This window comes from Pogona vitticeps, chromosome 2 (genome assembly GCF_051106095.1).
Source record: "Pogona vitticeps strain Pit_001003342236 chromosome 2, PviZW2.1, whole genome shotgun sequence".
Taxonomy (NCBI): domain Eukaryota; kingdom Metazoa; phylum Chordata; class Lepidosauria; order Squamata; family Agamidae; genus Pogona; species Pogona vitticeps.
In genome coordinates this window covers 148,160,842-148,188,277 of record NC_135784.1, presented here as the reverse complement: position 1 = coordinate 148,188,277, position 27,436 = coordinate 148,160,842, and the positions used below count along the sequence as shown (strand labels likewise).

The window sequence follows — 27,436 nt, the reverse complement described above, 5'->3', positions numbered from 1 at the left end:
ACCTGCTCCCATTAACCCCTATATTTCATCCTGTTATTACTATTATAAACTCCAAAATCCTCCCCAAATATCTGCTGGAAGCAATTTGGCTATTTTTGGTACTAAGTTCCAAGTGACATCTTTCATTTTTAAAAAGCATCACCCCTTCAGCACAGAGCTGGAGAGAAGAATGTGAGCACCCACTCAGCCAGAAACATTTATCTTATTTCTCCTTTCTTCCTAACTGATAATTTCATTTTCTTACCCTTATCCTTTCTTTACTTTAAGACTTTTCATAGCTGGAGCAATGCAGGTCCTGGAGTGCGTGGAAAACCAGGGTTTTTATTATGCAGTTAGCTCGCAATCCTGTTGCCTGGCAACAGCTTCTTTACCTGTACCTTCTCCCATATCTGACTAAAGGTGTGCCTACACTGATAAATAATGTGGGAAATACTCCATATTGGAGCAACCTGATTCATGGTATTTTTCGTTGGTTATATGTCCATGCAAATCAGCCCAGAATTACCCCGTCACAAACTGTAGTCAGTTCCTCTGCTGCTGGGTCTTTTACTTTTTTGGAATTGAATGCATTCATATGGATTCAGACAGTGTGATTATTTATACCAATGTAGGTGACTTTGTGACCTTTGTATCTGATGTCATCCTAGCTGGCTCCAGCAAAATTGGGAGAGACAGGGCAGTGGGGAAAGTGACTATCATTTGAATCCTTCTGAACCTGTGCCTAGGTCTGTTTTCCTCTTTCTTTCCTTTCCTTTCCTTTTTTCTTTTGGAGGCTTGCTAATCTAATGCTAAAATAACTAGACAATGGGGGGGGGGACGAGCAAGGAATCGGCAAAGAGAGAAGAGAGAGTTATCAATCAGACATGTTTCCAGCTTGTTAAGATACCTTTGTGCTACCTGAACCTCCTGGACAGCCGCAGCAGAGGTACCTTAACTTCATTTATGACATAATTGGATATGATGTTGTTGTTGTTTAGTCGTTTAGTCATGTCCGACACTTTGTGACCCCATGGAACAGAGCACGCCAGGCCCTCCTGTCTTCCACTGCCTCCCAGGGTTATGTCAAATTCATGTTGGTCGCTTCGATGACACTGTCCATCCATCTTATCCTCTGTAGTTCCCTTCTCTTGCCCTCACACTTTCCCTACATCAGGTCTTTTCCAAGGAGTCTTCTCTTCTCATGAGATGGCCAAAGTACTGGAACCACAGCTTCAGGATCTGTCCTTCCAGTGAGCACTCAGGGTTTAGAATGGATAGGTTTGTTCTCCTTGCAGTTCAGGGGACTCTCATGAGTCTCCTCCAGCACCACAATTCCAAAGCATCAATTATTCGGTGGTCAGCTTTCTTTATGGTCAAGCTCTCATTTCCATACAACACTACTGAAAAAAACACAGCTTTGACTATGCGGACCTTTGTTGGCAAGGTGATGTCTCTGCTTTTTAAGATGCTGTCTAGGTTTGTCATCACTTTCCTCCAAAGAAGCAGCCGTCTTTGAATTTCGTGGCTGCTGTCACCATCTGCAATGATCATGGAGCCCAAGAAAGTAAAATCAGTCACTGCCTCCATATCTTCCCCTTTGATTTGCCAGGAGGTGATGGGACCAGTGGCCATGATCTTAGGTTTTTTTTTTTGATGTTGAGCTTCAGACCATTTTTGGTGCTCTCCTCTTTCACACTCATTATGAGGTTCTTTAATTCCTCCTCCCTTTCTGCCATCAGAGTGGTATCATCTACATATCGGAGGTTGTTGATATTTCTTCCGGCAATCTTAATTCGAGTTTGGGATTCCTCCAGTCCAGCCTTCCGCGTGATGTATTCTGCATATAAGTTAAATAAGCCAGGGGAGAATATACAGCCTTGTCGTACTCCTTTCCCAATTTTGAACCAATCAGTGTTTCCATATTCAGTTCTAACTGTTGTTTCCTGTCCCACGTATAGGTTTCGCAGGAGATAGATAAGGTGGTCAGCCACTCCCATTTCTTTAAGGACTTGCCATAGTTTGCTGTGGGCCACACAGTCAAAGGCTTTTGCATAGCCAATGAAGCAGAAGTAGATGTTTTTCTGGAACTCTCTGACTTTCTCTATAATCTGGCCACTGTTGAGTTTTCCAAACTTGCTGGCATATTGAATGTAGCACTTTAACAGCATCATCTTTTAAGATTTTAAATAGTTCCTCTGGGATACCATCACTTCCACTGGCCTTGTTGTTAGACAAGCTTTCTAAGGCCCACTTGACTTCACTCTCCAGGATGTCTGGCTCAAGGTCAGCAATCACACTATCTCAGTTGTCCAGGATATCCAAATCTTTCTGGTATAGTTCCTCTGTGTATTCTTGCCACCTCTTCTTGATGCCTTCTCCTTCTGTTAGGTCCCTACCATTTTTGTTCTTTATCATGTCCATCTTTGCACAAAACGTTCCTTTGATATCTGCTATTTTCTTGAACAGATCTTTGGTTTTTCCCTTTCTATTATTTTCCTCTATTTCTTGCATTGTTCATTTAAGAAGGCCGTCTTGTCTCTCCTTGGTATTCTTTGGAAGTCTGCATTCAATTTTCTGTAACTTTCCCTATCTCCCTTACATTTTGTTTCCCTTCTCTTCTCTGCTATTTGTAAGGCCTCATTGGACAGCCACTTTGCTTTCTTGCATTTCCTTCTCTTTGGGATGGTTTTTGTTGCTACCTCCTATACAATGTTACAAACCTCTATCCAAAGTTCTTCAGGCACTCTGTCCAGCAAATCTAGTTCCTTAAATCTGTTCTTCACTTCCACTGTGTATTCATAAGGGATGTGGTTTAGATTGTACCTGACTAGCCCAGTGGTTTTTCCTACTCTCTTCAGTTTAAACTTGAATTTTGCTATGAGAAGCTGATGATCAGAGCCACAATCAGCTCCAGGTCTTGTTTTTGCTGACTGTATAGAGCTTCTCCATCTTTGGCTGCAGAGGACATAAGCAATCTGATTTTGGTATTGCCCATCTGGTGATGTCCATGTGTAGAGTCGCCTCTTGTGTTTTTGGAAAAGAGTGTTTGTGATGACCAGCTTGTTGTCTTGACAAAACTCTATTAGTCTTTGCCCTACTTTATTATGAACTCCAAGTCCAAACTTACCTGTTGTTCCTTTTATCTCTTGACTCCCTATGTTAGCATTCCAGTCCCCATAAATGAGAAGAACATCTTTCTTTGGTGTCAGTTCTAGAAGGTGTTGTAAGTCTTCATAAAATTGGTCAATTTCAGTCTCCTCAACATTGGTGTTTGGTGCATAAATGTGGATTATTGTGATGTTGAATGGTCTGCCTTGAATTCGTATTGAAATCATTCTATCATTTTTGAAATTATATCCCATTACAGCTTTTCCCACTCTTCTGTTGACTATGAGGACTACTCCATAGCTTCTACAGGATTCTTGCCCACAATAGTAGATATGATATTCATCTGAATTGAATTCGCCCATTCCTGTCCATTTTAGTTCACTGATGCCCAGGATGCCAATGTTTTTTCTTGTCATCTCCTGTTTGACCACATGCAGCTTCCCAAGGTTCATAGATCTTACATTTAGGTTCCTATGCAGTATTTTTCTTTGCAGCATCGGACTTTCCTTTCACTTCCAGGCACGTCCACAGCTGAGCATCCTTTCGGCTTTGGCTCAACCACTTCATTAGCTCTGGAGCTACTTGTCCTTGTCCTCTGCTCTTCCTCAGTAGCATGATGGACACCTTCCAACCTGAGGGGCTCATCTTCCAGCGTCATATCTTTTAGCCTTTTGTTTATGTTCATGGGGTATTCTTGGCAAAGAAACTGGAGATGCTTGCCAATTCCTACTCCAGGTGGATCGTGTTTAGTCAGAACTCTCCACTATGGCCTGTCCGTCTTGGGTGTCCCTGCACAACATAGCCCACAGCTTCTCTTCACCATGACAAGGCAGAAAACCTGCCTTGGATTTGATACCTCTGTACTAATCTCTGAAAACTAGAAAGAAGAAACTGTACTGTGGCTGAGGCTCTTTGAAATGCTTGGAAACTACTAATATAAAATATGTTTTCCAAGCAAATGGCTCTTAATTCATCTGTCCTGTAAATCACAAGGCCTGAGATACTTCCTTCTATGTTCATATATATCCATGCATAATTGTTACTGTATAGTGAGATAAATAGCTCAATAAGTTGGAGTACCAGAGCTGAGAGTTTGAATCCCTATGTAGGCAGCACAGCCCTAAAGTGCCACCAAAAGAAGGATTTGGTAAACCTTATCTGAGTACTGGGAAGCCTTGACAAGGGTTGTTGTAATTCAAAATTGACTTGACGGCACATTCTTATTCAAGAAAAAGAAGACACCATCCCCATACAGTTTGAGGCAAACTACAGTATAACGTATCTGCAAAGTCAATTTGCTGAGTGGTATCATTCCATTGCAATGTCTAGACTTAACAGATGCCAGACATTATTGTGATTGAGAAAACACACATATGCATGGTATTACTCAAATGAACCAAAGGGGGAGTTGTGTTGCAATGTTCAATTCCCCCATTGCTGCACCTTGTCATGTATAAAAAATTCAGTACTTATATCTTTTTATTTCAAGCAGGCCCCAAAATGCAGAATCAACAGCAAAGGAATCAAAGTCTGTACCAGCAGACTGTTGCACTCTTGTGGAAAAACATCATTATGAAGTGGAGGATGAGAATGCAAAGTTTTCAGGTGAGCATAAATAGAGGTGACAGAAGAAAAGCGTGAAATAATATTTGGGTTCAGCATTTCTTCTGATTTTTTTAACACTGAAGCTCCGGAAATTTGCCAGAACTCAAATACAGCCGGCATTATTATGTGTGTTGTACAACTTTGTCATGGATCATCATTGCTTTGGTACAAAAAGCTGGAGAAGTTGGTCATCAGTATCATGACAGAGACGGTTTTCCACTGTTCTTTTTTTTCCTTTTCTAATTTTTTTCCTGAGGAAAAAGGGCTATGCTCCTGGAGAAGAAATGGTTTATTGCCATCCGCCATATTGTAAGTGCAAGGACATTGAGTGAGTTGGCAAAGCTGTTTTCTCAATTGAGATGCTACGGAGTCCTAACATGGTGGTCCCGCTTTGGTTGAATCAGAGCAGAGCTTCGTGTCTGCTGTAACACCCAAGAGGCAGTCTCAGTATATTACCAGTCCAATGCATGATATAGTTTGTTAGAAGAACAAACAGGAGCTAAGCTAATATGTTAGTTCAGCCTCTGAATATTTGTTAGAGAAACACAGTGAGAGAGGAAGGGTCTTCACAACCAGAGCTTAGAATGTGAGGTTTTAAAAAAGTAGTTAAATGTCAAAAATTGGGAAACAACTTGTTATCATTTGTGTTGAAACAGTGTAACTTGATAAAGCAACATTCTTAACTCTTTAATTCAAACATTGGTGGGTATGCAGTCTTTAGAGCAGCCATTCTTAACAGGGACCATTGTCTCTGAAGATGACAGTGGTGGCAGAATAAGGTAGGGAGGTGATGGGGGCAGTGGGAAGGGGTTGGGGGCAGGCTGTGGGAGTGGAGGAAGCAAATCGTTAATTCAGGAAAGTTCGGGTTCTCTGGTTTGGATGAACGCAAACTAATGAACCAGTGATTTTTCACGAACGTCCTGATTTATTTTATTTTTTTGGTTCGTGCCCATCTCTAGTTTCCTTACCTAATTTCTTTCTCTTCTGCTTCTGTGTACATGTAGATGCTCATATTTGTTGCAATCAAAGATCTGTGTCCTGCCTTATCTTTGTAGATACATAGTCATCACTGATCTGCAAAGTATGTCTACAAAGAGACCAATCTTCTAGCATCACCGGGGTATTGTTCTCCATGTTATTGTCACAGATTTATTTGTTATCCATAGGAATGGTTCTCAGCACTAGTTTTAAGCTCTGTCATGGTGTTGCTGTTATTAACACTGAACTTTGAGGAAAGTGTGGAAGTACATCGGGCATCGCTTGGGCAGCTAAATGAGCTGGTAAACCACAACCTAACTGCGTTAAGAGTTGTTTATACCCCAGACACGAAGATGACAAGAGAAATAATGGGAAAAATAGAAACCATATCTGTATTGAAAGGTATGTAATGACTGTTAAATCATTTCGTTTATTGTATTCTCGAAAGCTTTCATGGCTGGGATCTGATGGTTGTTGTGGGTTTTTCAGGCCCTTTGGCTGTGTTCTGAAGGTTGTTCTTCCTGATATTTCACCAGTCTCTGTGGCCGGCATCTTCAGAGGACTGGAGTAGGAACTCCGTCCATCGTCTGTTGGACAGAGCATAAGAGTTCCTACTCCATGGCAGTTTCCTCCTGATTATGGAAAGTAAATGCTAGCTGGATAGTTCAGTGGCTTAAATATCTGGCTGTGAAGCTAGAGGTTGGGAGTTTGATTCCACACGGTGCTTCCTAGGAAAAGGGCCACCTGTGTGCCCTTTGGAAAGCTGCACACTCCATGGGCACCTCCAGAAGAAGGGAAGAGTAAACCACTGCTATTACTCTCTACCTAGAAAACTCTAAAAAAAGAGTTGCTGTAAGTCAGAATTGACTTGATGATAACAAATTATAATAATTATTAAATGATACATGCATTATTTTTTCATTATTCTTGGAGAACACAAATTGAATTAAATAATTATTTAAACATGCAGATTAATGCAAATTTCCTTTCCATCTCTAGCAAATCAGCAAGTTTTTGGGTTCAAATCCCAAATCCGAGTCCAAATCTTTGGTAACAAGTCTCGAATCCAGTGGTAGGGTTCAAATAAATTAACAACAGGTTCTATGTCCTAATGACCATGACAGTGGAAGACAGGAGGGCCTGGTGTGCTCTCGTCCATGGGGTCACAAAGAGTCGGACACGACTTAACAACTAAACAACAACACATGTTGCTTTTTATTTTTGTCTTTGTCATATTATGTTTATAATTAACATAATTTTAAATTTAAAAAAAGACAGAATGGGTGTTACTGGATCTCTTAGCCTTGCTCCTTTGGACACGTGCTTATCCCTGTACTGAACCAGCCAAGAAACAACCCTGAGGTGGATCTCCACACATGTGATCCTGACCCTCTTCTTGCATGCTTGCAGAAGCCCATTGAGAGAGAGCATCTTCTTGCGCCCTCTCATCTGTTGCTGCCCTACCAAACCTATGCAGGTTTCCTCCGAAATAACTTTTTGGGCAGTTTGGAAATCTATGCATTGGGTGGGATTCCTAAATTAACAGCCACTGTCCCTGGTGAGGGTGTGTGCTCTGCCCTTCCCTCCTTGTGAACAGACCTCTCCCATGCGGTCACATTCTCCCAATGTCCAGGCAGTCACCGAGGGACAGGCAGAGGCAGATCCATCTCCAGCCTCCATTTTCTGCACCCCCGCCTGTCTCTGATTGGCCAGTATTTTCTTGCCTATTAAACAGGTCCCCACACTGGATTGGCCATTCTGTGCAAACCCAGGAAGAGGGGAGGGAAAGCTCCCTCCACTCCGTTATTCTTTACCCCCCCTCAGTTCCCCACCCCCTGCTCTCTTCCTAGCTTCTCCTCAGGCAGTGCTGCCCTCCCTTGGTTCCCTCACCCCAGCAAACGCCTGCCTGGCTGCCGGCTCCACAGGAGCGGCGTGTCCTCAGAAGCCTCACTGATCAGCTTCAGGGCAAGAGGGCTACCCAGAAAGTGGTGGCCAGAGCTGTCACTCAGTGCCACCTGGCTTGGGCATAGGCTCCCTGGAAAGCCATGGGCGGAGCTCATGCTCAGCACCCCCTCCCGGCTCCCGGTTTGTGAGTCACACAGACTGCACAACCCATCCATTCTATTAAATGCCTTGTGCGGGCAGGCTGGCAGTGTTAGCAGGGCAGCTGCCGCCGCCACTGCTGCTGCTGCTGCCATTGCTGCCGCTGCCGCTGCCGCTGCCGCTGTTGCTGCTGTTGCTTCTCCTCCCTGAGTGCGGGCTCCTCCTGCTTCTGTGGGCTTAGCCCTCCTCAGTGTGCGGGCTGCTCCTGTTCCTGCTGATGTCACCATCTCCCCCTCGGTCCTGCTACATGGCTAGCTGGTTGTCCTACTTGTTCCCATGTCACCTCCTTCTGTCCAGCTGCAGTCCCAACTTCCCTCCCAGCCAGAGGTGGAATTCAGCAGGCCAGCAAACGGTTCTGCAGAACCAATAGTACATTAAGTATCGGTTCTGTAGAACTGGTGCGAACCGGCTAAATCCCACCACTGCCCGAATCCCTATTAAAAACAAGCTTTTTTTCTCCACGTTCCAAGTCACAAGTCAAGTCCAAGTCATAAAGAAAAAAAACTCTCTGAGTTGAGTCAAAGTTGAGTCACCAGTGCAACTTAAATCTGACTTGACAGAGTCCTGCAACTGAAGTCCCTGCCCCTGGAGGAAATAAAGATCTTCTCAGCATCTTAATGAAATGTTCTTCCAAACTGTCAAACACTCCCAACACCCTCCTACAGATAAAGGATAGGCAGTTGCAGAAGGTCTTCAGTGCCCAGCCTGCGCTGTTTTTGACATCCTGTGACCCTTTTGATTATGACATGTCCATTTTCCTGAGTTTTTAAAATGTTGTTTCTGGCTATTTTGAAGTTCAGGGCCTAAAAATAGGAATCAAATGGAGGACCATGACCTCTGGTGGTCCTCCTTTTTTGGCCAATTGTTTAAACCAGTGACAAGCTTAAGGGACTGCACAAAACACACACACACAGTCTGCATTCAACCTGCAGGCCACATAATTCCTACCTTTGATATCAACATTTGATAACACTAGGGATCACATAGCTTTGGTACATAAGCACAAATACCTGAGATCTGAAGAGCATTTGCCTCAGCATCACACTCTGAAAATGATCATACAGTGAACACAGCCACTGATGTATAGCATTCTTGCTACCCATTCCATTAGGATACCAATAGTAAAAGATGCAGAGAGACTGAATAAGAGAGAAAGGGTTGCACTTTCCTTTCTCAACAGAAGGACAATCAAGGATTATTCAGTCTTCAGACTAGGTCCGAGCCCAGACGGGATGGGTTCCAGACAACCACTTTCCTGGAATAATGCTTTCCATTGGTAGATCACAGCCCTCTTGACTGCCTTCCGTAATTTTCTCTTTGTAATTTCAGTCATACTGAAGAGTAAAATATTAATATTGGGGAATAAGGCACTGTGCTATGGAGACATTCTGTGCCCCTTCAGCACCGCCCAAAGCAAGTGCCCCACTCTGCCTAATAGGAGGGCTGGCTCAATGATGAACTGCTCAGTCAGTGGTTTAGGAGGTTGGGAGTTTCATTCCTCACTGTGCCTCTTTGATGATTTATATAGATTCCCTTCCAGCTCTAAGATTTCTATTATAATCATCAGTTATTGTCTTGAGCCAGTGCCTAGAGGTTGCTTTTACATGTGTACCCTATTTTGAACATAGTAAGGGCCTAATCTATGTGCTTTCCTTTGTTTGTATCTCAGGTTGTCCATAGGAATAAGCATTTGAAATGCACAGGGGAAGCTCTTGAAAGAACCACTGTTATTGCTTCCACCAGAGCTGAAGAAATTAGTTATTCACTTGCCTCTTTTTCAGTTTGGATAAAGTGATGTTGCTGAATAGTGTGCATGTTTGTATGGGAGGTGACTGTAGGACCAGATTGTTCCTCACTCTGATGATCATGGTTGCTTATCCCTGATTATGATTTTTATACTTTTCAGGTCTCTTTCTTATTGCGTCAGCCAGTTGCAGTTCAGAAGTCTAAAGTTCAAACTAATAAATGACCCCCCCTTAAAAATCAGTTTATGAATTCTGCAAGTGACATCTTGCTCAATCTTTCCATATTTTTATGGTACAGCTATGAATGTAACACTATGAGAACATCTGGTCTCTCATATCAGGCAAAAACAAATTTAAAAAGATAAAAATATTGATATTGAGAGTATGTATGTATGTATGTATAGTGACAGCAGGATTATCATGTTACAGGTATAAGAACAGAAATAGTTGGAGATGAAAAAGCCATGGATGTAATCCAAGAAGAGAACGATGACATAATTGGAGTAGTATTTGTGGATGATGTTTCTTATCGACTCAGATTTCCTTTGGGTAAAGTGGTTTCTCCCAGCGATTATATTGGACAATTAGGTAATTCAAGGTGAATTTGTATTCATTTTCCAGCTGTTTTCTTAAAAACCACACAGGTACATCAAAGCCATGTGTAAATTTGAACTCCTGTCATCATATATTGTCATTCTGTGTTTTATTTCAATGTAGAAAATATACTGGTTCACTTGTTCATTTTGTATGCACATTTGTGAACACTTAGATAGTATTAATGAATCCAAGGCAGACCTTTCAACATCACAGTAATCCACATTTATGCACCAACCACCGATGCAGAAGAGGCTGAAATTGACCAATTCTATGAAGACTTACAACACTTTCTAGAACTGACACCAAAGAAAGATGTTCTTCTCATTGTAGGGCACTGGAATGCTAAAGTAGGGAGTCAAGAGATAAAAGGAACAGCAGGTAAGTATGGTCTTGGAGTTCAAAATGAAGCAGGGCAAAGGCTTATAGAGTTTTGTTAAGAGAACAAGCTGGTCATCACAAACACTCTTTTCCAACAACACAAGAGGCGACTCTACACATGGAAATCACCAGATGGGCAATACCAAAATCAGATTGCTTATGTTCTCTGCAGCCAAAGATGGAGAAGCTCTATACAGTCAGCAGAAACAAGACCTGGAGCTGATTGTGGCTCTGATCATCAGCTTCTTATATCAAAATTCAAGCTTAAATTGAAGAAAGTAAAAAAAAAAACCACTGGGCTAGTCAGGTATAATCTAAACCAAATCCCTTATGAATACACAGTGGAAGTGAGGAACAGATTTAAGGAACAAGATTTGGTGGACAGAGTGCCTGATGAACTATGGATGGAGGCTTGTAACATTGTACAAGAGGCAGCAACAAAAACCATCCCAAAGAGAAGGAAATGTAAGAAAGCAAAGTGGCTGTCCAATGAGGCCTTACAAATAGCAGAGAAGAGAAGGGAAACAAAATGCAAGGGAGATAGGGAAAGTTACAGAAAATTGAATGCAGACTTCCAAAGAATAGCAAGGAGAGACAAGACGGCCTTCTTAGATGAACAGTGCAAAGAAATAGAGGAAAATAATAGAAAGGGAAAAACCAGAGATCTGTTCAAGAAAATAGGAGATATTAAAAGAACATTTTGTGCAAAGATCAACATGATAAAGGACACAAATGATAGGGACCTAACAGAAGCAGAAGACGTCAAGAAGAGGTGGCGAGAATACACAGAGGATTTATACCAGAAAGATTTGGATATCCCGGACAACCCAGATAATGTGGTTGCTGACCTTGAGCCAGACACCCTGGAGAGTGAAGTCAAGTGGGCCTTAGAAGGCATGGCTAACAACAAGGCCAGTGGAGGTGATGGCATTCCAGTGGAACTATTTAAAATCTTAAAAGACAATGCTATTAAGGTGCTACACGCTATATGCCAGCAAGTCTGGAAAACTCATTAGTGGCCAGAGGATTGGAAAAGATCAGTCTACATCACAATCCCAAAGAAGGGAAGTGCCAAAGAATTTTCCAACTACCGTACAATTGCACACATTTCACACATGCAAGGTTATGCTCAAAATCCTACAAGTTAGGCTTCAGCAGTATGTGGACTGAGAACTCCCAGAAGTACAAACTGGATTTTGAAGGGGCAGAGGAACTAGAGACCAAATTGCTAATATGCGCTGGATTATGGAGAACGTCAGAGAGTTCCAGAAAAACATCTACTTCTGCTTTATTGACTATGCAAAAGCCTTTGACTGTGTGGCCCACAGCAAACTATGGCAAGTCCTTAAAGAAATGGGACTGCCTGATCACCTTATCTACCTCCTGAGAAACCTATACGTGGGACCGGAACCAAAAGTTAGAGCTTGATATGGAACAGCTGATTGGTTCAACGTTGGGAAAGGAGTACGACAAGGATGAATATTGTCCCCCGGCTTATTTAACTTATTTGCAGAATACATCATGCGAAAGGCTGGACTGGAGGAATCCCAGTCCGGAATTAAGATCGCTGGAAGAAATATCAACAACCTCAGATATGCAGATGATAGAATTCGGATGGTGCTACATGATCACCAGGGTAGTGTGACACAGTGGCTAGTGTGGGCTTCCCTGAACCTTGGGATATTTGACACTATACAGTCGTGGCCCGCTTTACGATTACCCTGTTTAACGACGAATCCGCTTGATGGTTTGAATGGTTTTTTTCCGCTTTGCGATGCTCGGTTCCTTGCTTCGGGAACCGATTTTCGCTTTACGACGATCAGCAAACAGCTGATTGCTGGGTTTCAAAATGGCCGCCGGCTGAAGAAAATGGCCCCCCGCTGTGCTTAGGGACGGATTCCTCGTTGCACAGGCATGGAAAATGGCTGCCCCTATGGAGGGTCTTCACTGGACGGTGAGTTTTCAGCGCATTGGAACACATTGAGCGGTTTTCAATGTGTTTCAATTGGTTTTTTAATTTCGTTTGACAACGTTTTCGCTCTACAGTGATTTTGCTGGTACGAATTAACGTCATCAAGCGAGGCACCACTGTATATGTTATCATACCAAAATTATTGCTTTTTTGCAATCTGTTATTAGTGTCCATGTAGGCATTAGAATTGTAGAAAGGGAGGAAGACACCAATGAACAGAAGGAACCAAAAAGCAAATGCAAAATGTTCAGCAAGCAGTTTGGAAGTGGATTTTGTAGTGTTTCTGTACTCTTTTGGAAAGGAACTAGATAATCTAGAGTTAGAAAAGTGAAGAACACATTTTGAGAGCATATCCATGTGTGTTCCTCCTGATCGTACCAGATCTACTGAGATGAAGTAACTCATTCTCATGTTTGGTGCGCCCATCAATATATTTTGAATAAATTTTCAACCATTTCCTCGTTAATTGTGGTTTTCCTGACTTATAACATTGGACATATTGTTCTTCCTCTTTTTCTGTTGCTTCTAGATATTTGTTACGACAATTCATCAGATTTTTGTAACAGTCCAAGATACTGGTTTGAGGGCTTTCTATCACTACAGTCTAGTATTGACAGTGCTCTTATTGAAGTAAGTAGAATTGCTTTGTTTTGAACGACTAGTCTTTTCTAGCTGGTTTGCATCATTATGCCATTTGAAACATTTGGATTTTTGGTCTTGTTTATCTTATTAGTCCCCATATCAAATTATATTTTTACCAGCATCAGGTGCTAGTCCTTATGTAATCAAAACCTCAGACTCTGTTCAAGACAGGGAAGCATCAGTTGGCTTGAGAAAGCCCTTCTTTGGAAGGAAGGAAGGAAGGAAGGAAGGAAGGAAGGAAGGAAGGAAGGAAACGTAGTCCATTAATGTCCCTCCACCCTCACCATTGGACCTCAAAGAGGGAAACCCTTTTTCCTGCCTCCCATTTCTCCTTGGTGATTACAGGGCAAGTGCGTGTTCACAAGAACACTTATGAAAGACAACAAAAGAAAAATGATCAAATTATGAAATTTTCTTGTGAAGCATGATTATTGTTTCCCTCATGGGGTTGATAACGATAAGGAAGCTGTGAGAACTCTGATTTTATTTGTGCACATTAAAAAGGGGGAATTATAAACTGCTAAAGGAATTTCATTAATCCCCTCCTCCACTGGATCTCTCTCTCTCTCTCTCTCTTTTCTCATAGCATATCACCAATCATTCAGTTTGGGATGAAATGAAATCCATTGGTGGTATCCGGATGGGATCTCCATTTCTTGTCCCAACAGATAACATTGAAAGCTGTATGTTCTTTTTGGCTATATTAGTTTCCATGTCTCCATTTATGTATTTCTTATCACAAAATGTTTCGAGAGAAAAAAGAAAAATGAAAGAGGTGATGAAGAGCATGGGTCTACGAGAAACCGCATTCTGGTGAGTTACGAGATTGGCTGTGATTTATTTTTCTCAGCTGGAGTCAACAGCTTCATATAAAAAAGAAAGGGAAGATATGAATCTGGTTTGAAGATTATATGTTTTATACATACTGTAAATATATATATATGTGTGTGTGTGTGTATGTCATATATATATATGTATGTCATATATATATATATGTGTGTGTGTGTGTGTGTGTGTGTATATATATGTATATATATGTGTGTGTGTGTGTGTGTCATATATATATATATGTATGTCATATATATACACCTTAATAATAAAGATGGGAATTTGTGACCACCCTGGGCAATCTTACTCTGCTCTACCCTAATGTTCAAGCATACATCCATTGTGAATTTCCGTATTCCTTCTCCACATCATTAGTTACCACAGGAAAAGGGGGATGGTCTGGGATGATTAAGAATGCTTAAATATCTTATATTCAGTACCATGTTGAAAAAACACAGCCTGCAGTGTACTCTTCTTTCGTGTTTATTCATCACCCAATCATGTGCCAAAGTTCAAATGGCTAACACAATATTTTTATTTGTAGGTTATCCTGGGGTTTGCTGTATGCTGTACACATTTTGATTTCATCCTTGTTGCTGACGCTTCTGTTGAACAATGTGTATTTTACACAGAGCAGCTTTTCTGCCATGTTTTACTTATTCTACCTTTATGGCATGTCGTCCGTAAGTCCATGGGCTTAATTTGTAAAATTTATTTATTCATTCATTCATCCATTTAACTTGTATGCTGCGCCACTTAGTGACACCTAATACTCTGGGTAGTTTACAGAATAGGCTGGCAAACCCCCACCCACCTACAGAACCAAACAAAAGAGCAACAAAAATAAATTTAAAAATTACAATTTTGTAACAGCAGGGGATATGTTTTTGAAGGCTGCTTTATAAACTTCCATCTTTAATAGTTTCCTAAAAGTCAGGAGATGCAGAGCTTGGCACACCTCAGATACAAGTTTATATCATCAACTTTTAAAGCATTTTTGATCGACTATAGTTAATGTGAGCAAAATGCTTGATATACAAAGCCTGTTTCTCAAAGTTGCCCAAATATCTTTTTCATATCCATTGCAGAAGCATACCCAGAGTGGATTAGCTGGCTGGCTGTGGATAACTTCCATTCACTGCTGAGAAGAAAACATTATTGGATATTGATGGTTGTTGTAGATTTTTTGGGCAGTTTGGCTGTGTTTCGAAGGTGTTTTTTCCTAACATTTCACCAGTCTCTGTGGCTGGCATCTTCAGAGGACAAGAGTTAGAACTCTGTGTTCTGGTGTAGTGTAGTTGAGTATTTGTAGTTGTAGGATCAGCTTTTTGTCCTTTTCAGGAGATTGGATGATTATAGTGATCAGGGTGTTTTTTTGTTATGGGTGTATTGTTGTGGTAAAGGGGGGTGGGAAGATGGTCTGTCACTGTGATTGACGGGTGTTGTTAGCTAGTCTTTTGTGTGCAGTGTCAGGTCATTGTGGTTGGGTAGAGTTCATTGACCTTTTGCAGGCTGCATTTTTCAGTGCTGGGAGCCATGTAATACTTGTCTGCCATATTTTTTGGTAAAAATTAGGAGTATCTCAGAAAAATGTGGTGCTACCTTGATTTCAATCTCTTCCCATCACAATTATGAAGTAGTATCGAATCCATCCATCCATCCATCCATCCATCCATCCATCCATCCATCCATCCATCCATCCATCCATCCATCCATCCATCCATCCATCCATCCATCCATCCATCCATCCATCCATCCATCCATCCATCCATCCATCCATTCATTTAAAAACTGACTCTTTCACCCACACCTATTTCCCAAGCCTATTTCCAAATGATAAATTAAGTATACATACTGTTTTTGCAGAGGTTGATGTATAGGAGTGTAAACAAGCTGTGTTTCCCTGCTGTATTCATATCCACTCATGTCTGTCAGCTGATGGCTTGCACAATATATTTTCATTAGAATTTACTAGAGATGGGCACAAACCACAGGTTCAGCAGTTTGTGCTGGTTTCTTTATCAGCCGGCAGCTAATAAAGCCGCTAAGAAAGCCCAGCTTTCTCCAACAGGCGCCCATTTGGAGGCAGCGGCCTGGCGTCCCTGCCCCAACACCTCCGGGTGCTGCCTCTGAGTGGGCACCCACCAGAGGGGGAGGAGCTTTGAAGTGACAAACACCTGTTCAGCTGATCAATGAGCTGGAGGTTCATGCCCATCTCCAGAACATACCTTAGGCTACTAACAGAGTCTTTTCATTTAGCAAACTGATGAATTTCTTCTTTTTCAGATATGCTTCTGCTTTGTGATCAGTTCACTTCTAAAGAAGCCTAAAGCCACTTCCCTTGTTGTCTTTCTTCTCATTTTTATTTTTGGAATTCTCAGTCTTGGGTCATTTCTCAATATATTTCCAGCTGCTTTGGAATGGATTCTGAGCATCTTTTGCCCTTTTGCCTTCGGGACTGGGATTGCAAAGGTAGAGTGTTATGCTTTATCTGCAGCTAGCAGAACTACCTGGCTTTGCACAAGTTAGACTAGTGCTTAGACACACTATATGCCAGAGAATTCAAGAAAAGGTCGACAGGTGTGAAAGTTAGAGACATTGTAGCATCTGTCCCCTTTGAGTGAAGTACAATCGCTGGCAATTCTGGGCATGCCCACAACTGTTATGGGCCTCTACAGCCCCATGAAGGAGGAACCAACCCACTGTGCTTAAGCAGGGATGGCATAGTCATATAACTGTGCCCTTCAGGCTACTTCCCTTGGTTTCATCCTCTTGACTGCAAAGTTATGTGTTTGTCAAGGAAGCATCCTAATGACTAAATGTTGTAGTGTGAACTTCAAACACATTAATGCATTAAAATTAATTTAAAATTTTTAGTATCTTTTCCAAGCCACAGAATATCTGTCTTGTTAGTGTCCTAGTCAAGTTTTAGGGATCTAGTATTCATAATCTTGGTGTTCTAACGCTCACAATAGCCCCCCCCTTTTAATTATAGATAGAGAATTCCACACAGGAATCATCTTGGTTGTTAAATTCCAGATCCATGACAAAGGAGATCCCAGCCATAATATCACACAGTTATTTTCTTTCTTCAAATTATTTGGATAAGGAATGTAGAAAAATTTGTCAATGGATATGAAAGGGTCATGCGTGCATTGTATGAACTTAACTCTTTTACTAGGTTATGATCCATGCTTCAGTTACTAAGAGCTTCTCTCTCTCTCTCTCTCTCTCTCTCTCTCTCTCTCTCTCTATCTATCTATCTATCTATCTATCTATCTATCTATCTATCTATCTATCTATCTATCTATCTATCCCCTGTATTTTATCATCTCAAGGCAGAGTACAGCAATAAAAATAATATAAAGATAATTCAATATTTTAAAAACATTCATTACATTCCAAACAATATACATATATTTAAAACAATAGCAATAAGGAAGCCTCCACAGCCTAGTACTTTAATTCCTGAAGGCCTTGGTGAATAACCATGTTTTAACTTGGTGCCAAAATGAGGTTAGTGTCAGCCCCAGTCAAGCCGCAAAGGGGAGACTATTCCTTAACCGAGTGCTGCAGCTGGGAAAGCTCTCCCCGTGTCTCCATATTGTGGTACATTCTTCATACAGGACATGGAAAAGGATTGCCTCCACAAATCCTAGTGATCAAGCTGGTGTGTATAGGGAATGGGGTTCCCTCAAATTAGATTCAGAGCAGCAATGCTTACAGATGCTTCCAAGAGCCTATTTCCATGCAATGCAATTAAAAGTCATTGTGGAGCTATTCTGCCTTTCTCTCTTGTACTTTTGTAAGACAAAAATCTGAAGGAGTGGTGGAAAAAAACATAGGAAAATGGTAGATATGATGATAACGATCATGATGGTGGTGGTGGTAGTCATCTGATGTCATCTGCTGCTTCAGATGAATTTTTTGAATAAGGCAGGATTATTGCATAATAAAAGTGCTGTTTGAAGCATCCTTGCTGAACGATTCATTATGTTTCCTAAGCTGTTGACCTTCCCTGTTCTGGTTTGATATAGTGGAACATAGTCTTTGTTCTCTTCCTACAGATTTTCCATTTTCAAAAATATGGAAGACCTTTCAATTTTCTTGACTTAATGTCTGCACCATACACTTATGCTCTGATATTGGACAGTGTTTTATATATATTGCTGACTCTCTACTTTGACAAGGTTATCCCTGGTAAGAGCATTTGAATTAATGCATGCTAGCTTGAAGATGTATTCCTGATGACTGCTTGTTCTTATCACCACATTCCTAGATCCATAAGCTGTTTCTTTTTTCCATTGAAGCAGTATTAAGAGTATATAGGCTGGAATGCTGCTATATAACCTATTTCTATGGAAGATGATGTTACCAGCAGGAAGCAATGACTGATAATTAAAAACTCCCTATTTCTGACTAGAAACTTTTCCGACGCCTGTGTAATCTCTTGCATTGTGCTTCTGCACAATGCATCAGCCCCCTGCTAATGATGTTGTCCAGCAGCAGTAACCTGAGGTAAATAAAGACTTCCCTTTTCCGTCCTTAGGTCCCAATGCCTTCCACATGAAAGCTGCAGGACAGAAAGATGATTTTTTTTAATTATTGAAAATTGCCCACTGGTGGTGACACTCTCACTCTTCCAAAGGCATAGTTGCACCAGCAGAATTTGGTGTGAGTTCAAAATTCCTTAGCTGGGATTATTCTGGTCCAAATGATCTTAATTCATTTCCATCTGACATCTTTATAAGCAGAGGTGAGATTATTCAGATGAGGCCAATCAATACACATTTGGTCATGGCTAAGGAGTGCTCTTTGTTTCTCCTGTCCTTCAATAGATCTCCATGAATAACTGTTTCGTAATAACTTATAATAACATCAGATTCTCCCCTCCCTCCTGCCACAGTCACTGAGACTGTGCAAGGAGAGAAGGGGACTGATCCATCACAAGAGAGATGCACCTTCAGTTCAATGCCAAGAATAAACATCTACAGTACCTTGTGATTCAGAAGAGCCTTGCTGTTTGCTTGTTTTTACTTATCAGACAAATATGGAGTGCCCTATCCTCCTTTGTTTTTCTTGAAGAAGTCTTACTGGCTTAAATCAAGAAGCAGTTTGGCAGAAGGTGTTATGGCAAGCGAACAAGGGAGTATCTTCAATGACAATGTAGAGCCCGTTCCTCCTGAACTTGAGGGGAAGGAAGCCATCAGGTACATGGGAAATGTAGATGTTTTTAGCATTTTGACGATATCTTTCGTTCACAAATCCTTTGACTGTTCGGGTTTCGCTGCCATGGGCTGTCAGAGAAAATAGCTGGGTTTTGTTTTGGGTCCAGTCTGATTTGGTTTGATCCTACAACAGAAAGATACAGATTGACAAAAAAGATTTAGGTGTATGAACTGCCTTGTATACTAGGCATGACAGCCAGTTGGGCGTATGCTTGAGGAAAGTAGAGCCTATTTGCTCTTGGATATTAGAAGGTGATTCTGACCTGAATTTGAGGTGGCTGGATGTCAGCACTAAGAATGGAAGAATGGAAGGGGTCCTGGTTAAATTGATGCTTCTGCCCATCTCACCGCCCAGGCAGATGGTGGGAGCGGGAGCATTCCCCCTTGCCAGTGATGAGAGGGGAGTATCAGCACGCGGCATAAAGGTGTCACAGCAATGCCAGCATTGGGGAGAAGCACAACCCTTTTAAAGAGAGCCCCCCCCACTGCAAGACAGACCCCTTCTGTCCCCTATCACCAATGACCTGCACCCACCTGCCCTGTGAGCCAGAAGGATGTGTGGTTGCCTCTTGAGGCTAGATAGGAACTGTAGGCTTGGTTCCCTGAATGTGTATTGAACAAAAGCACTCTAGGTGATTTTTGCCTATCCCATTCTGATTCTCACAGGGCACGATGGGCGCGGGGGTGGTGTTGTATTTAAATATGTCAAAATGTGGCTGATAGTGCAGGGAGGGGGAATAGTGGTGAGCCCCATAGGACACCATTTGGCAATTAAGTAACATGAATGGGTACTGCAAATCATGTGATTCAGGTGCCCAAGCAGGGATAGATTTCTGAGGCAGCTTCAGGGATGAACACCCTCAATTTGTGAAAAGCAGTGGGGAAATGGGCCCAGAGATGTCTCCTCGAATTTGAGCTGACTAGGGCAAGGCTGGCCTTGTACAGCACCACCCTGAGGGAAGAGACTCCCCTGGGCTGGAGAGGGGTCTGGTTGGTCCACCGGCTCCTGTTCCTAGCTTTGCTGCATGACCTCTTGTGGCCCAAGTTTGAACCCAATTCCTCTTTCTCACTTCTTTATTTACTCAATTTAGGTGGGGGTGTGGGGGTGTCGTCCTCATTCTTGTCATTTAAGGAGTTTTGACTTCAGTTGAGAGAGAGAGAAAGAAAGAGACATCTCTTTCCCTCCCAGGTCTCTAATTTACACAGTACTGTATATCTCTAGGATGCTTTCCCTTCGGAAAGCAAAATGCACCGTATGTGGGAGAGCAAAAGCGAATGCAATTTCAGACAGGCTGGCAGTTTGTTAACAGGCGTACAACCCAACGATTGATTCAGATTCTTAAATAAAGTAGTGGGCCACCTAACCTGAGGACAATTTTACTCAAAGTTGGTTTGGGAGGAGAGGGGCACAATACTCTTCTTGCCAATGTGAGAACTGTGTTGAAAGAGTCTGGGAATTCCTTGTCCTTTTCATGGGCAAGGAACAGGATGTTGCAACTTCTTATCCTTGCATAGGGAGGCACGAGAAGTGATCAACTACATCCCTAGCCAGCATAGTTACAGCTGAGCCTCCTTCTGTGGAAGCAATTGTGTTGAGGAGATTGTGTGAATTTTGATTAGGATCCCAACATACTACTGTATACTATTATTTGCTTTTCCCTGTTTTAGGCTAAACAACATTAAAAAAACATATGAAGTGAAGACCACAAAAACAGAAGCTTTGAGAGGTGAATATTTTAAAATACTTGTAATTTTCTCCTTGGATCTTTTTTGGGGGAAATAAAACCTTACTTTTTTACTTTTTGAAATTCGAAGTTTTCATCATTATTTGTGAAACTACACTGTGCCAGTTATCTAAGTGCAAGGCCTGACACTCTTACCTGTGAAAAAAGCTACACTATCCGCACTGTGGATATGCAATCTGTTTCTCAGACTAGGAAAGTGAAACACAGAGCCTCCTGCTATTGAAGAGAAACTGAGGCAGAAAAAACAGCCTTTTCTCCTCCCAACAAGATTTCTGTGTACAGTGTTTTTCCCCCTGATAAATGTTGTAGAATTTCTTTGAATTTTTGTAGTCAACTTTTTATCCTGGAAGGAATCCCAGGCTGCACAGGAGAAATTACAATTCCTGTACAGAGTGACTTTCTTTTTCTTCACAGGGTTCACTTAGACAGAGGTGAAGAAGCACCAAGTATCTTTCCTGTGCAAGATTTCTTGGAAAGGGCATTAAGCTGCTGAGAATTTGGCAGTTTCTTATGTAGAAAAACAAACAAAAAAAAACCCACAAACAAACAAAAAGAAAGAAAACCAGAGCAAGCCCTTGTTTTCTTGGAAAGCCAGGAAATCTTGCTTGTGCATGCCAATATTTCAGTGGTGTGTCTCAGCATGGAGAGACCTGGAAAATGGCAGAAAATGAGAAACTTTGTGAATACTTGTCTGAAACCATTTAAATTGTGGTAGTATTTTGCTCTGCTTTCAGAGAGCAGTATTATGCAGCAGTCTCAAATAAATATCTGGGTTTTCCAATGCCTTACCCCAAAATGTGCTCATGTGCAACACTTTAAATTGGCAAGGAATTACAGAGAATAAACCAAGTCAATTTGAGCTTTCCTAAGAGCAGTAAGCCATGTTGTGAAGGGCAGATTTCCAAGGAAGGAGAGTATCTTGCAAAAAGCAGAACCAAAATACTTTCTGTCAGCATTGAAGCCACCAGACCTGCTAGGATAATCCCGGAAGCTGTAGAGAAGTGAGGGAATCTTGTATAAATAATTGCATCATGACTGATTTTTTTGTGTAAGTAACATTTTGTCACAGAATCTCCTGTTGAAATTTCTTGCTATAAATCATATACACGATCAGGTCAAAACAGAACCCTTGGCGGGTGGTTTCTATCAATTTCCACGTACATATCAATACTTGAAAGATGTGTAGGGGGAAGGACAAATGAGCTGAAGGAAATGAAATAAATAAGCAACGTCCACGATATAAAATGTGGTAATTGAAGCAAATTGTAACACTGGAGAATTACTAGCTCATTTATTCGCAAAGCAGGAAAGGAGTGAACAGTTCAAAATTGCGAAACACAGAAAGAAATCTGAATGAGGAGAATGCTAAATGCATTTCTGTGGTTGATGTGACGTTAAAGGAAACAGCGGTCGGGAAGCTGAGAAGGAAATCAGAAACATTGGTTGTTGTGGGTTTTTCGGGCTCTTTGGCCGTGTTCTGAAGGTTGTTCTTCCTAACGTTTCGCCAGTCTCTGTGGCCGCCATCTTCAGAGGACAGCACTCTGTGCTCAGGTTTTGTTCACAAGAAATCCCATGGTTCTCGGTGGAACTTTAGTCTGGGGAAGTAAACCTCAGTAGGTAGTATTTATAAATACAGAGAAATAAGCCTCAGTAGATTTGTTCACATACAAATGGACTGCCTAGAATCACAATCACAGTGCATTCGATCATTCTAAAAGTGAATGCCGTTTCTTGCATGTTAGGTTTGTCCCTGAATATTTTTGAAGACCAGATCACTGCAGTGCTTGGTCACAGTGGAGCTGGAAAAACTACACTGCTCAACATTCTGAGTGGACTTTCCGAGCCATCTGGTGGTAAGAGTGAAGACTTGGATGTAATGTAGACTGACAATCCAGCCCCCAATGTGTTTACATAAGAAAAGCCTAGCAGCTTGAGAATAAAGATCTCCCTAGACCAGCATCCTGTTTCTCAGTATCCAGCCAAGATGCCCAAGAGAAGCTCATGAGCAGGATATGAGGGCAATAGCCTTCTTCAATTGTCTTTTGGTGATTGCTGTCTTGCGGAATGATGCCTTTGACACTGGAGGCAGAATGGCGCCTCGTAGCTGGTGACAAAGACTCTCCCCCCTCTCTTTCCATAAATTGACATAATTCCATTAGGAATCAATGTTATCTGGTGGCCATCACTGCATCTTGTGGTTCCTAATGCCATTTAAAAAAACTATGTGAAGAATGAGGTTCATTGTCCCTTCCAAACAAGCGTACCGTATTTCCCCGAAAATAAGACAGGGTCATATATTAATTTTTGCTCCAAAAATGCATTAGGGCTTATTTTCAGGGATGTTTTATTTTTTTTCATGTACAACCATCTACATTTATTCAAATACAGTCATGTCATCTTCTTCTGGTTGCTGCACAATGGTGGAGGGCAGGGTTTCACTTAACTGGGGCTTATTTTTGGGGTAGGGCTTATATTACAAGCATCCTGAAAAATCATACTAGGGCTTATTTTCAGGTTAGGTCTTATTTTTGGGGAAACAGGGTACTTAAAACTGGAGCCTTGTTCCTATTTCCCCTCCCATGTTACCCGTTCCAGGCTATTGATCACACGTCATACTCTTATTTTTCCATCCCAAAACGGGAACACAGGAAGGAGGATTTGTGGACTTCTTATTGGGGCCTATGGGTCTCCACAGTGTAAACAGAATGCTGGACTAGCTAGGATTTCCATTAATTTCAGCATTATTCTTCTCATATTCTTATGTTACAATATTTTGGAGAACCAAGATTTTTCATAAGCAAGAGAATTTTGCACAATTCAGTCCCATCATTCCTAGCTTCTGTAATTTTCCATGCCCTCTTTTTGCTTGTGTATTCAAGGTTCTGCATCCATATTCAAGTACAATATATCCGAAAAGGCAGATATGGAGCATATTAGAAGCATAAGTGCTGTTTGCCCCCAGTTCAACATTCAATTTGAATTTCTAACAGTGAAAGAAAATCTAAAGACATTTGCTAAGATAAAAGGAGTGCCATCCAATGAAATAGAAAATGAGGTATGCATCTCTCAGTTAGCTCATTGGGTTGGAGTTCCAGGCTGAGGAATGAGGTAAGAGCATTTGATTTCTCACTGCAACTCTCTGGAAAAGAGCCATCCTGTGCGGCTACGGGCAAACTGCACAGTCCCCGAGTGCCACCAGAGGGAGGGAATGAAAAACCACTTCTGTATGTTCTATATGCTCAGAAAACCCTGGAAAGGACTGGCATAAGTCAGAACCAACTTGTCAGCGATAATTGTTAATTTTATACTCAGTTTGCAAGCATCTCTGTACATTGATATCTGTAACCCTAATTAGTCATTATGCACACTGTGCGAAAGGATAATGGATTGTGAGTGAGAAACGAAAAGTGTGCCTTCCTCCAGGAAAGAGCAGACTGAAGTGAAGGAGGGCTGCGTTGTGGGAGAGCCGATTAAGATTGATGATGCAGAGAGAGGGAGTAATAGAGCAGTAGAAGTGTTCTTGGCAGAAGGCAGGCAGAAGTATGAGAGGGAGGAGTTAGATCTTTTGAGGTGGGATGAGATAAAAGAGGAGGAGGAGAGAGGGGAGAGACAGACAGAACGTGAGGAGAGAGGGATACAGACGGATGAGACAGGAGAAGAAAGGGATAGATTAGCGAAACTACTAAGAGACTTTCTAAATCTTATGAATGATGGAGGACTGCTCCCTACTCCCACCCAACTACTCATTAAGAAAGATAAGTACGAGGCAGGAGCGGGATGGCACATGGGAACAGCCTCTCATTCACAGGCTTTGGGGACGAAGGAGACCCACTATGGTTCCAGTCGTTATCTCCCATGGCTGGAGGGGAGATATGTGAAACACCCATGCTGCAGGACAATATGCACAGTGCTGAGCGCTCCCGCACAGAACCAAGTTATGACTTGTACCCTTGGAGTGAGGAAAATGTGAAAGATGATAAAAATGTTGGAACAGTTAAGGGGAAATGTTACAAGTTGTTGCTGGAGGTTGAACTGTTGGACCTGTTTGGTTTGGGGATTCCCGATGTTAAGCATAATAAAGAACCATTTTTGTACCTGCCACTTCTTCACCGTCTATTCTTCCCGCCGAAACCCTGGGCCTGCCCCCACTTATGAAAGAACCCAATCACATGGATGAAGGGTATAAATATCATCCCATGTTTCCACCCCTCCTAGTAAAGCAGACGAAGGTCTACAGAATTACTTGTAAGTGTATTGAGATCAAACTCCTAGATGAATATCTATCCAAAACATGTACAAAACATGTGGTAGCTGAAGAAAAATGTCTGAACATTTGCTTAGTATTTTTTTTAAATTAGTAGCACAAAAATGAAATGCCAGTTTAGAAAATCTGAGAAATGTACTAACTTCTGAAATATAATATCACGAAGAACCATGTTGTAGGACTGGTATGCCAAAGTGTTATTCAACAAGAAATGTGGATTAAAATCCATCTGATAATCTGTTTGACAGGGGTGAAGGGAGGGGCTGAATTTGGTTCCAATCGTCCATTTGCAGTTTTAATCCTTTTCAAATGACGATGAGTGCAGGACAGATAAGGATGGTGGTGTCAAATGGGAATTCAAGGTGATCAACACATCGGCCTCATTGACCACTTCTCGACCAAATGCTTTGCCAGTCCAAGTGTAAAGGCTGTCGTTGGAATGGCATAGTTGGCAAAGTGGTGCAAATAGCTTGCGAGTGGTGCAAACCAGACCTTTTAGAAGTGGCAAGGTTTTTGGATTTCCCCAAAAACCTGTTTGAGTAAACAGGGTATATCCACTCTGCAGTTATACTGTTTGATAATGCTTTAAATGTAGTGCTTCGATCTTGTGGAATTGTGGAGTGTTTAGTTTGGATTGGTACTTGGAGTTCTCTATGAGAGAGCACTCGGTGTTATTCAGAAGTTGTGCGTTATAGCTCTCTAACAAAGAATGTTAAGCTTCTCACCAATCTACACACTCTAGGATTCTATGGGATGGAGCTATGACAGATACTGTGGCATCAAACTGCTACAATTTGATAGGGTCAATGCACGTCCAGTTAATTCTAAAGACAGCAACTAGTCTGGAAACACTTTTGTGTTTCAAAAACTTCAACTCTGAGAAATTGCATAATATCCTCTTGAGAATCAAGCCTAGGTAAGCTCTAGATGGACACATAGCCTGTAGTTTTCACTCAATCAAGAATCCTAAAAAGCAAGACAGGAAGGAAAACTCAACATCTTAAGGCTTATGTATTCTATCTATACTCTTTTCAGGTTCAAACACTATTGACCCTCTTGGATATTAATGCCATGCAAAACACTAGAGCTAATCAATTAAGCGGTGGACAAAAACGAAAACTGTCCCTGGCGATCACCTTTTTGGGACAGCCAAAGGTAAAAAGCTTGTTGAACATATATGTAGCCTAAGAGCATAACCTTTAATGGCTACAGTGTTTCTTTTCTAATTGATGATCTGCATAGATCTTCACTCTGTCATAGGTTATGTGGTTAAAGATTTTTGTACAGTATATATATTCTGTGGGTTCTTTCTATTCAGCAGGGAAAGGACTCATACAAAAAGCCGAAAGATTTCCTAGAAGATCTGGCCTTCTTTTGCTTTACCCTTCCAGAAAGCTATAAATGTCACCCAGTGGTGTAATGATAAATTCGGAAGTCCCCTCTGTCATAAGAATGATGCCAAAATGCAGGCAGCTGGATTGCCTGCATCAACAAATGAGGAACAGCTCTTGTGTAAAGTTAGTGACTGTGAACTGCCCATTCAAAATCATGGTGTCTCCAAATACTTGGTATCACAGGAAGGAAACCTTAGGATAGTGGTTCCCAACCTTGAGTACCCCAGGTGTTCCTGAACTGCAGTTCCCAGAAGCCTTCAGCACCAGCACTTCAGTTACTCAAGACTCAGAACCACTGCCTTAGAACGTTACATTATTCCTGGAGAAATACATCTCTCTCCTGGCAACTGGACAATCTCTATGTTGTGCAACTATAAGTACAGAGTAGTAGTACATGTGAAGCGCTAATGCTTTGCAATTACCTAACAGGATTCGGCCTAAGGAAATTATTGAAATACTTCTAAAAAGCCAAAATAATGCATATCATCCTAGAGAAAAATAATTAAGGCCCACACTGCAGGCTAAATGCTGATATCTCAGTGTAAATGAATAACAGAAAACAAAACAAAAACCAAGCACATTCTTGCTTGCAGGTTTTACTGTTAGATGAACCGACGGCAGGATTGGATCCTTATTCCAGACAACGGGTGTGGTCTTTTCTGAACGAGCGCAAAGCAGGTCGAGTAATTCTATTTACTACTCAGTTCATGGATGAAGCCGACATTCTGGCTGGTGAGTAGAGTGCCATGGAATAAATCAGTTTAAAAGCAGGAGTATAAGGGAAAAGGCGCAAAGATGTGTTGCTTGGGACAGGATGATGTTCAGATCAGGGGTTCCTGAATGAGAAAAATTAATTAGATCCATTTCAGG

General features: G+C 41.6%; 1 protein-coding gene across 21 annotated transcripts in view; it reads left to right on the top strand.

Moving 5' to 3' along the window:
* Positions 1 to 27,436, top strand: part of LOC110077805 (ABC-type organic anion transporter ABCA8) — a 109,899-nt gene that overhangs the window by 28,185 nt on the left and 54,278 nt on the right. For 6 of the 21 annotated variants that reach the window (XM_078384330.1, XM_072990775.2, XM_020791278.3 and 3 more), the window contains 14 exons: positions 4,577 to 4,692; positions 5,859 to 6,072; positions 9,948 to 10,106; positions 12,995 to 13,095; positions 13,694 to 13,920; positions 14,480 to 14,618; positions 16,222 to 16,407; positions 18,003 to 18,135; positions 18,980 to 19,145; positions 20,832 to 20,890; positions 22,651 to 22,761; positions 23,788 to 23,963; positions 26,208 to 26,327; positions 27,160 to 27,298. In XM_078384330.1, coding sequence (XP_078240456.1) covers positions 4,577 to 4,692; positions 5,859 to 6,072; positions 9,948 to 10,106; positions 12,995 to 13,095; positions 13,694 to 13,920; positions 14,480 to 14,618; positions 16,222 to 16,407; positions 18,003 to 18,135; positions 18,980 to 19,145; positions 20,832 to 20,890; positions 22,651 to 22,761; positions 23,788 to 23,963; positions 26,208 to 26,327; positions 27,160 to 27,298 — 2,046 coding nt within the window. Of the gene's footprint in view, positions 1 to 4,576; positions 4,693 to 5,858; positions 6,073 to 9,947; positions 10,107 to 12,994; positions 13,096 to 13,693; positions 13,921 to 14,479; positions 14,619 to 16,221; positions 16,408 to 18,002; positions 18,136 to 18,386; positions 18,454 to 18,979; positions 19,146 to 20,831; positions 20,891 to 22,650; positions 22,762 to 23,787; positions 23,964 to 26,207; positions 26,328 to 27,159; positions 27,299 to 27,436 lie in introns of those variants that run through there. The other 15 variants (XM_020791279.3, XM_078384331.1, XM_072990777.2 and 12 more) reach the window with 7 other exon arrangements.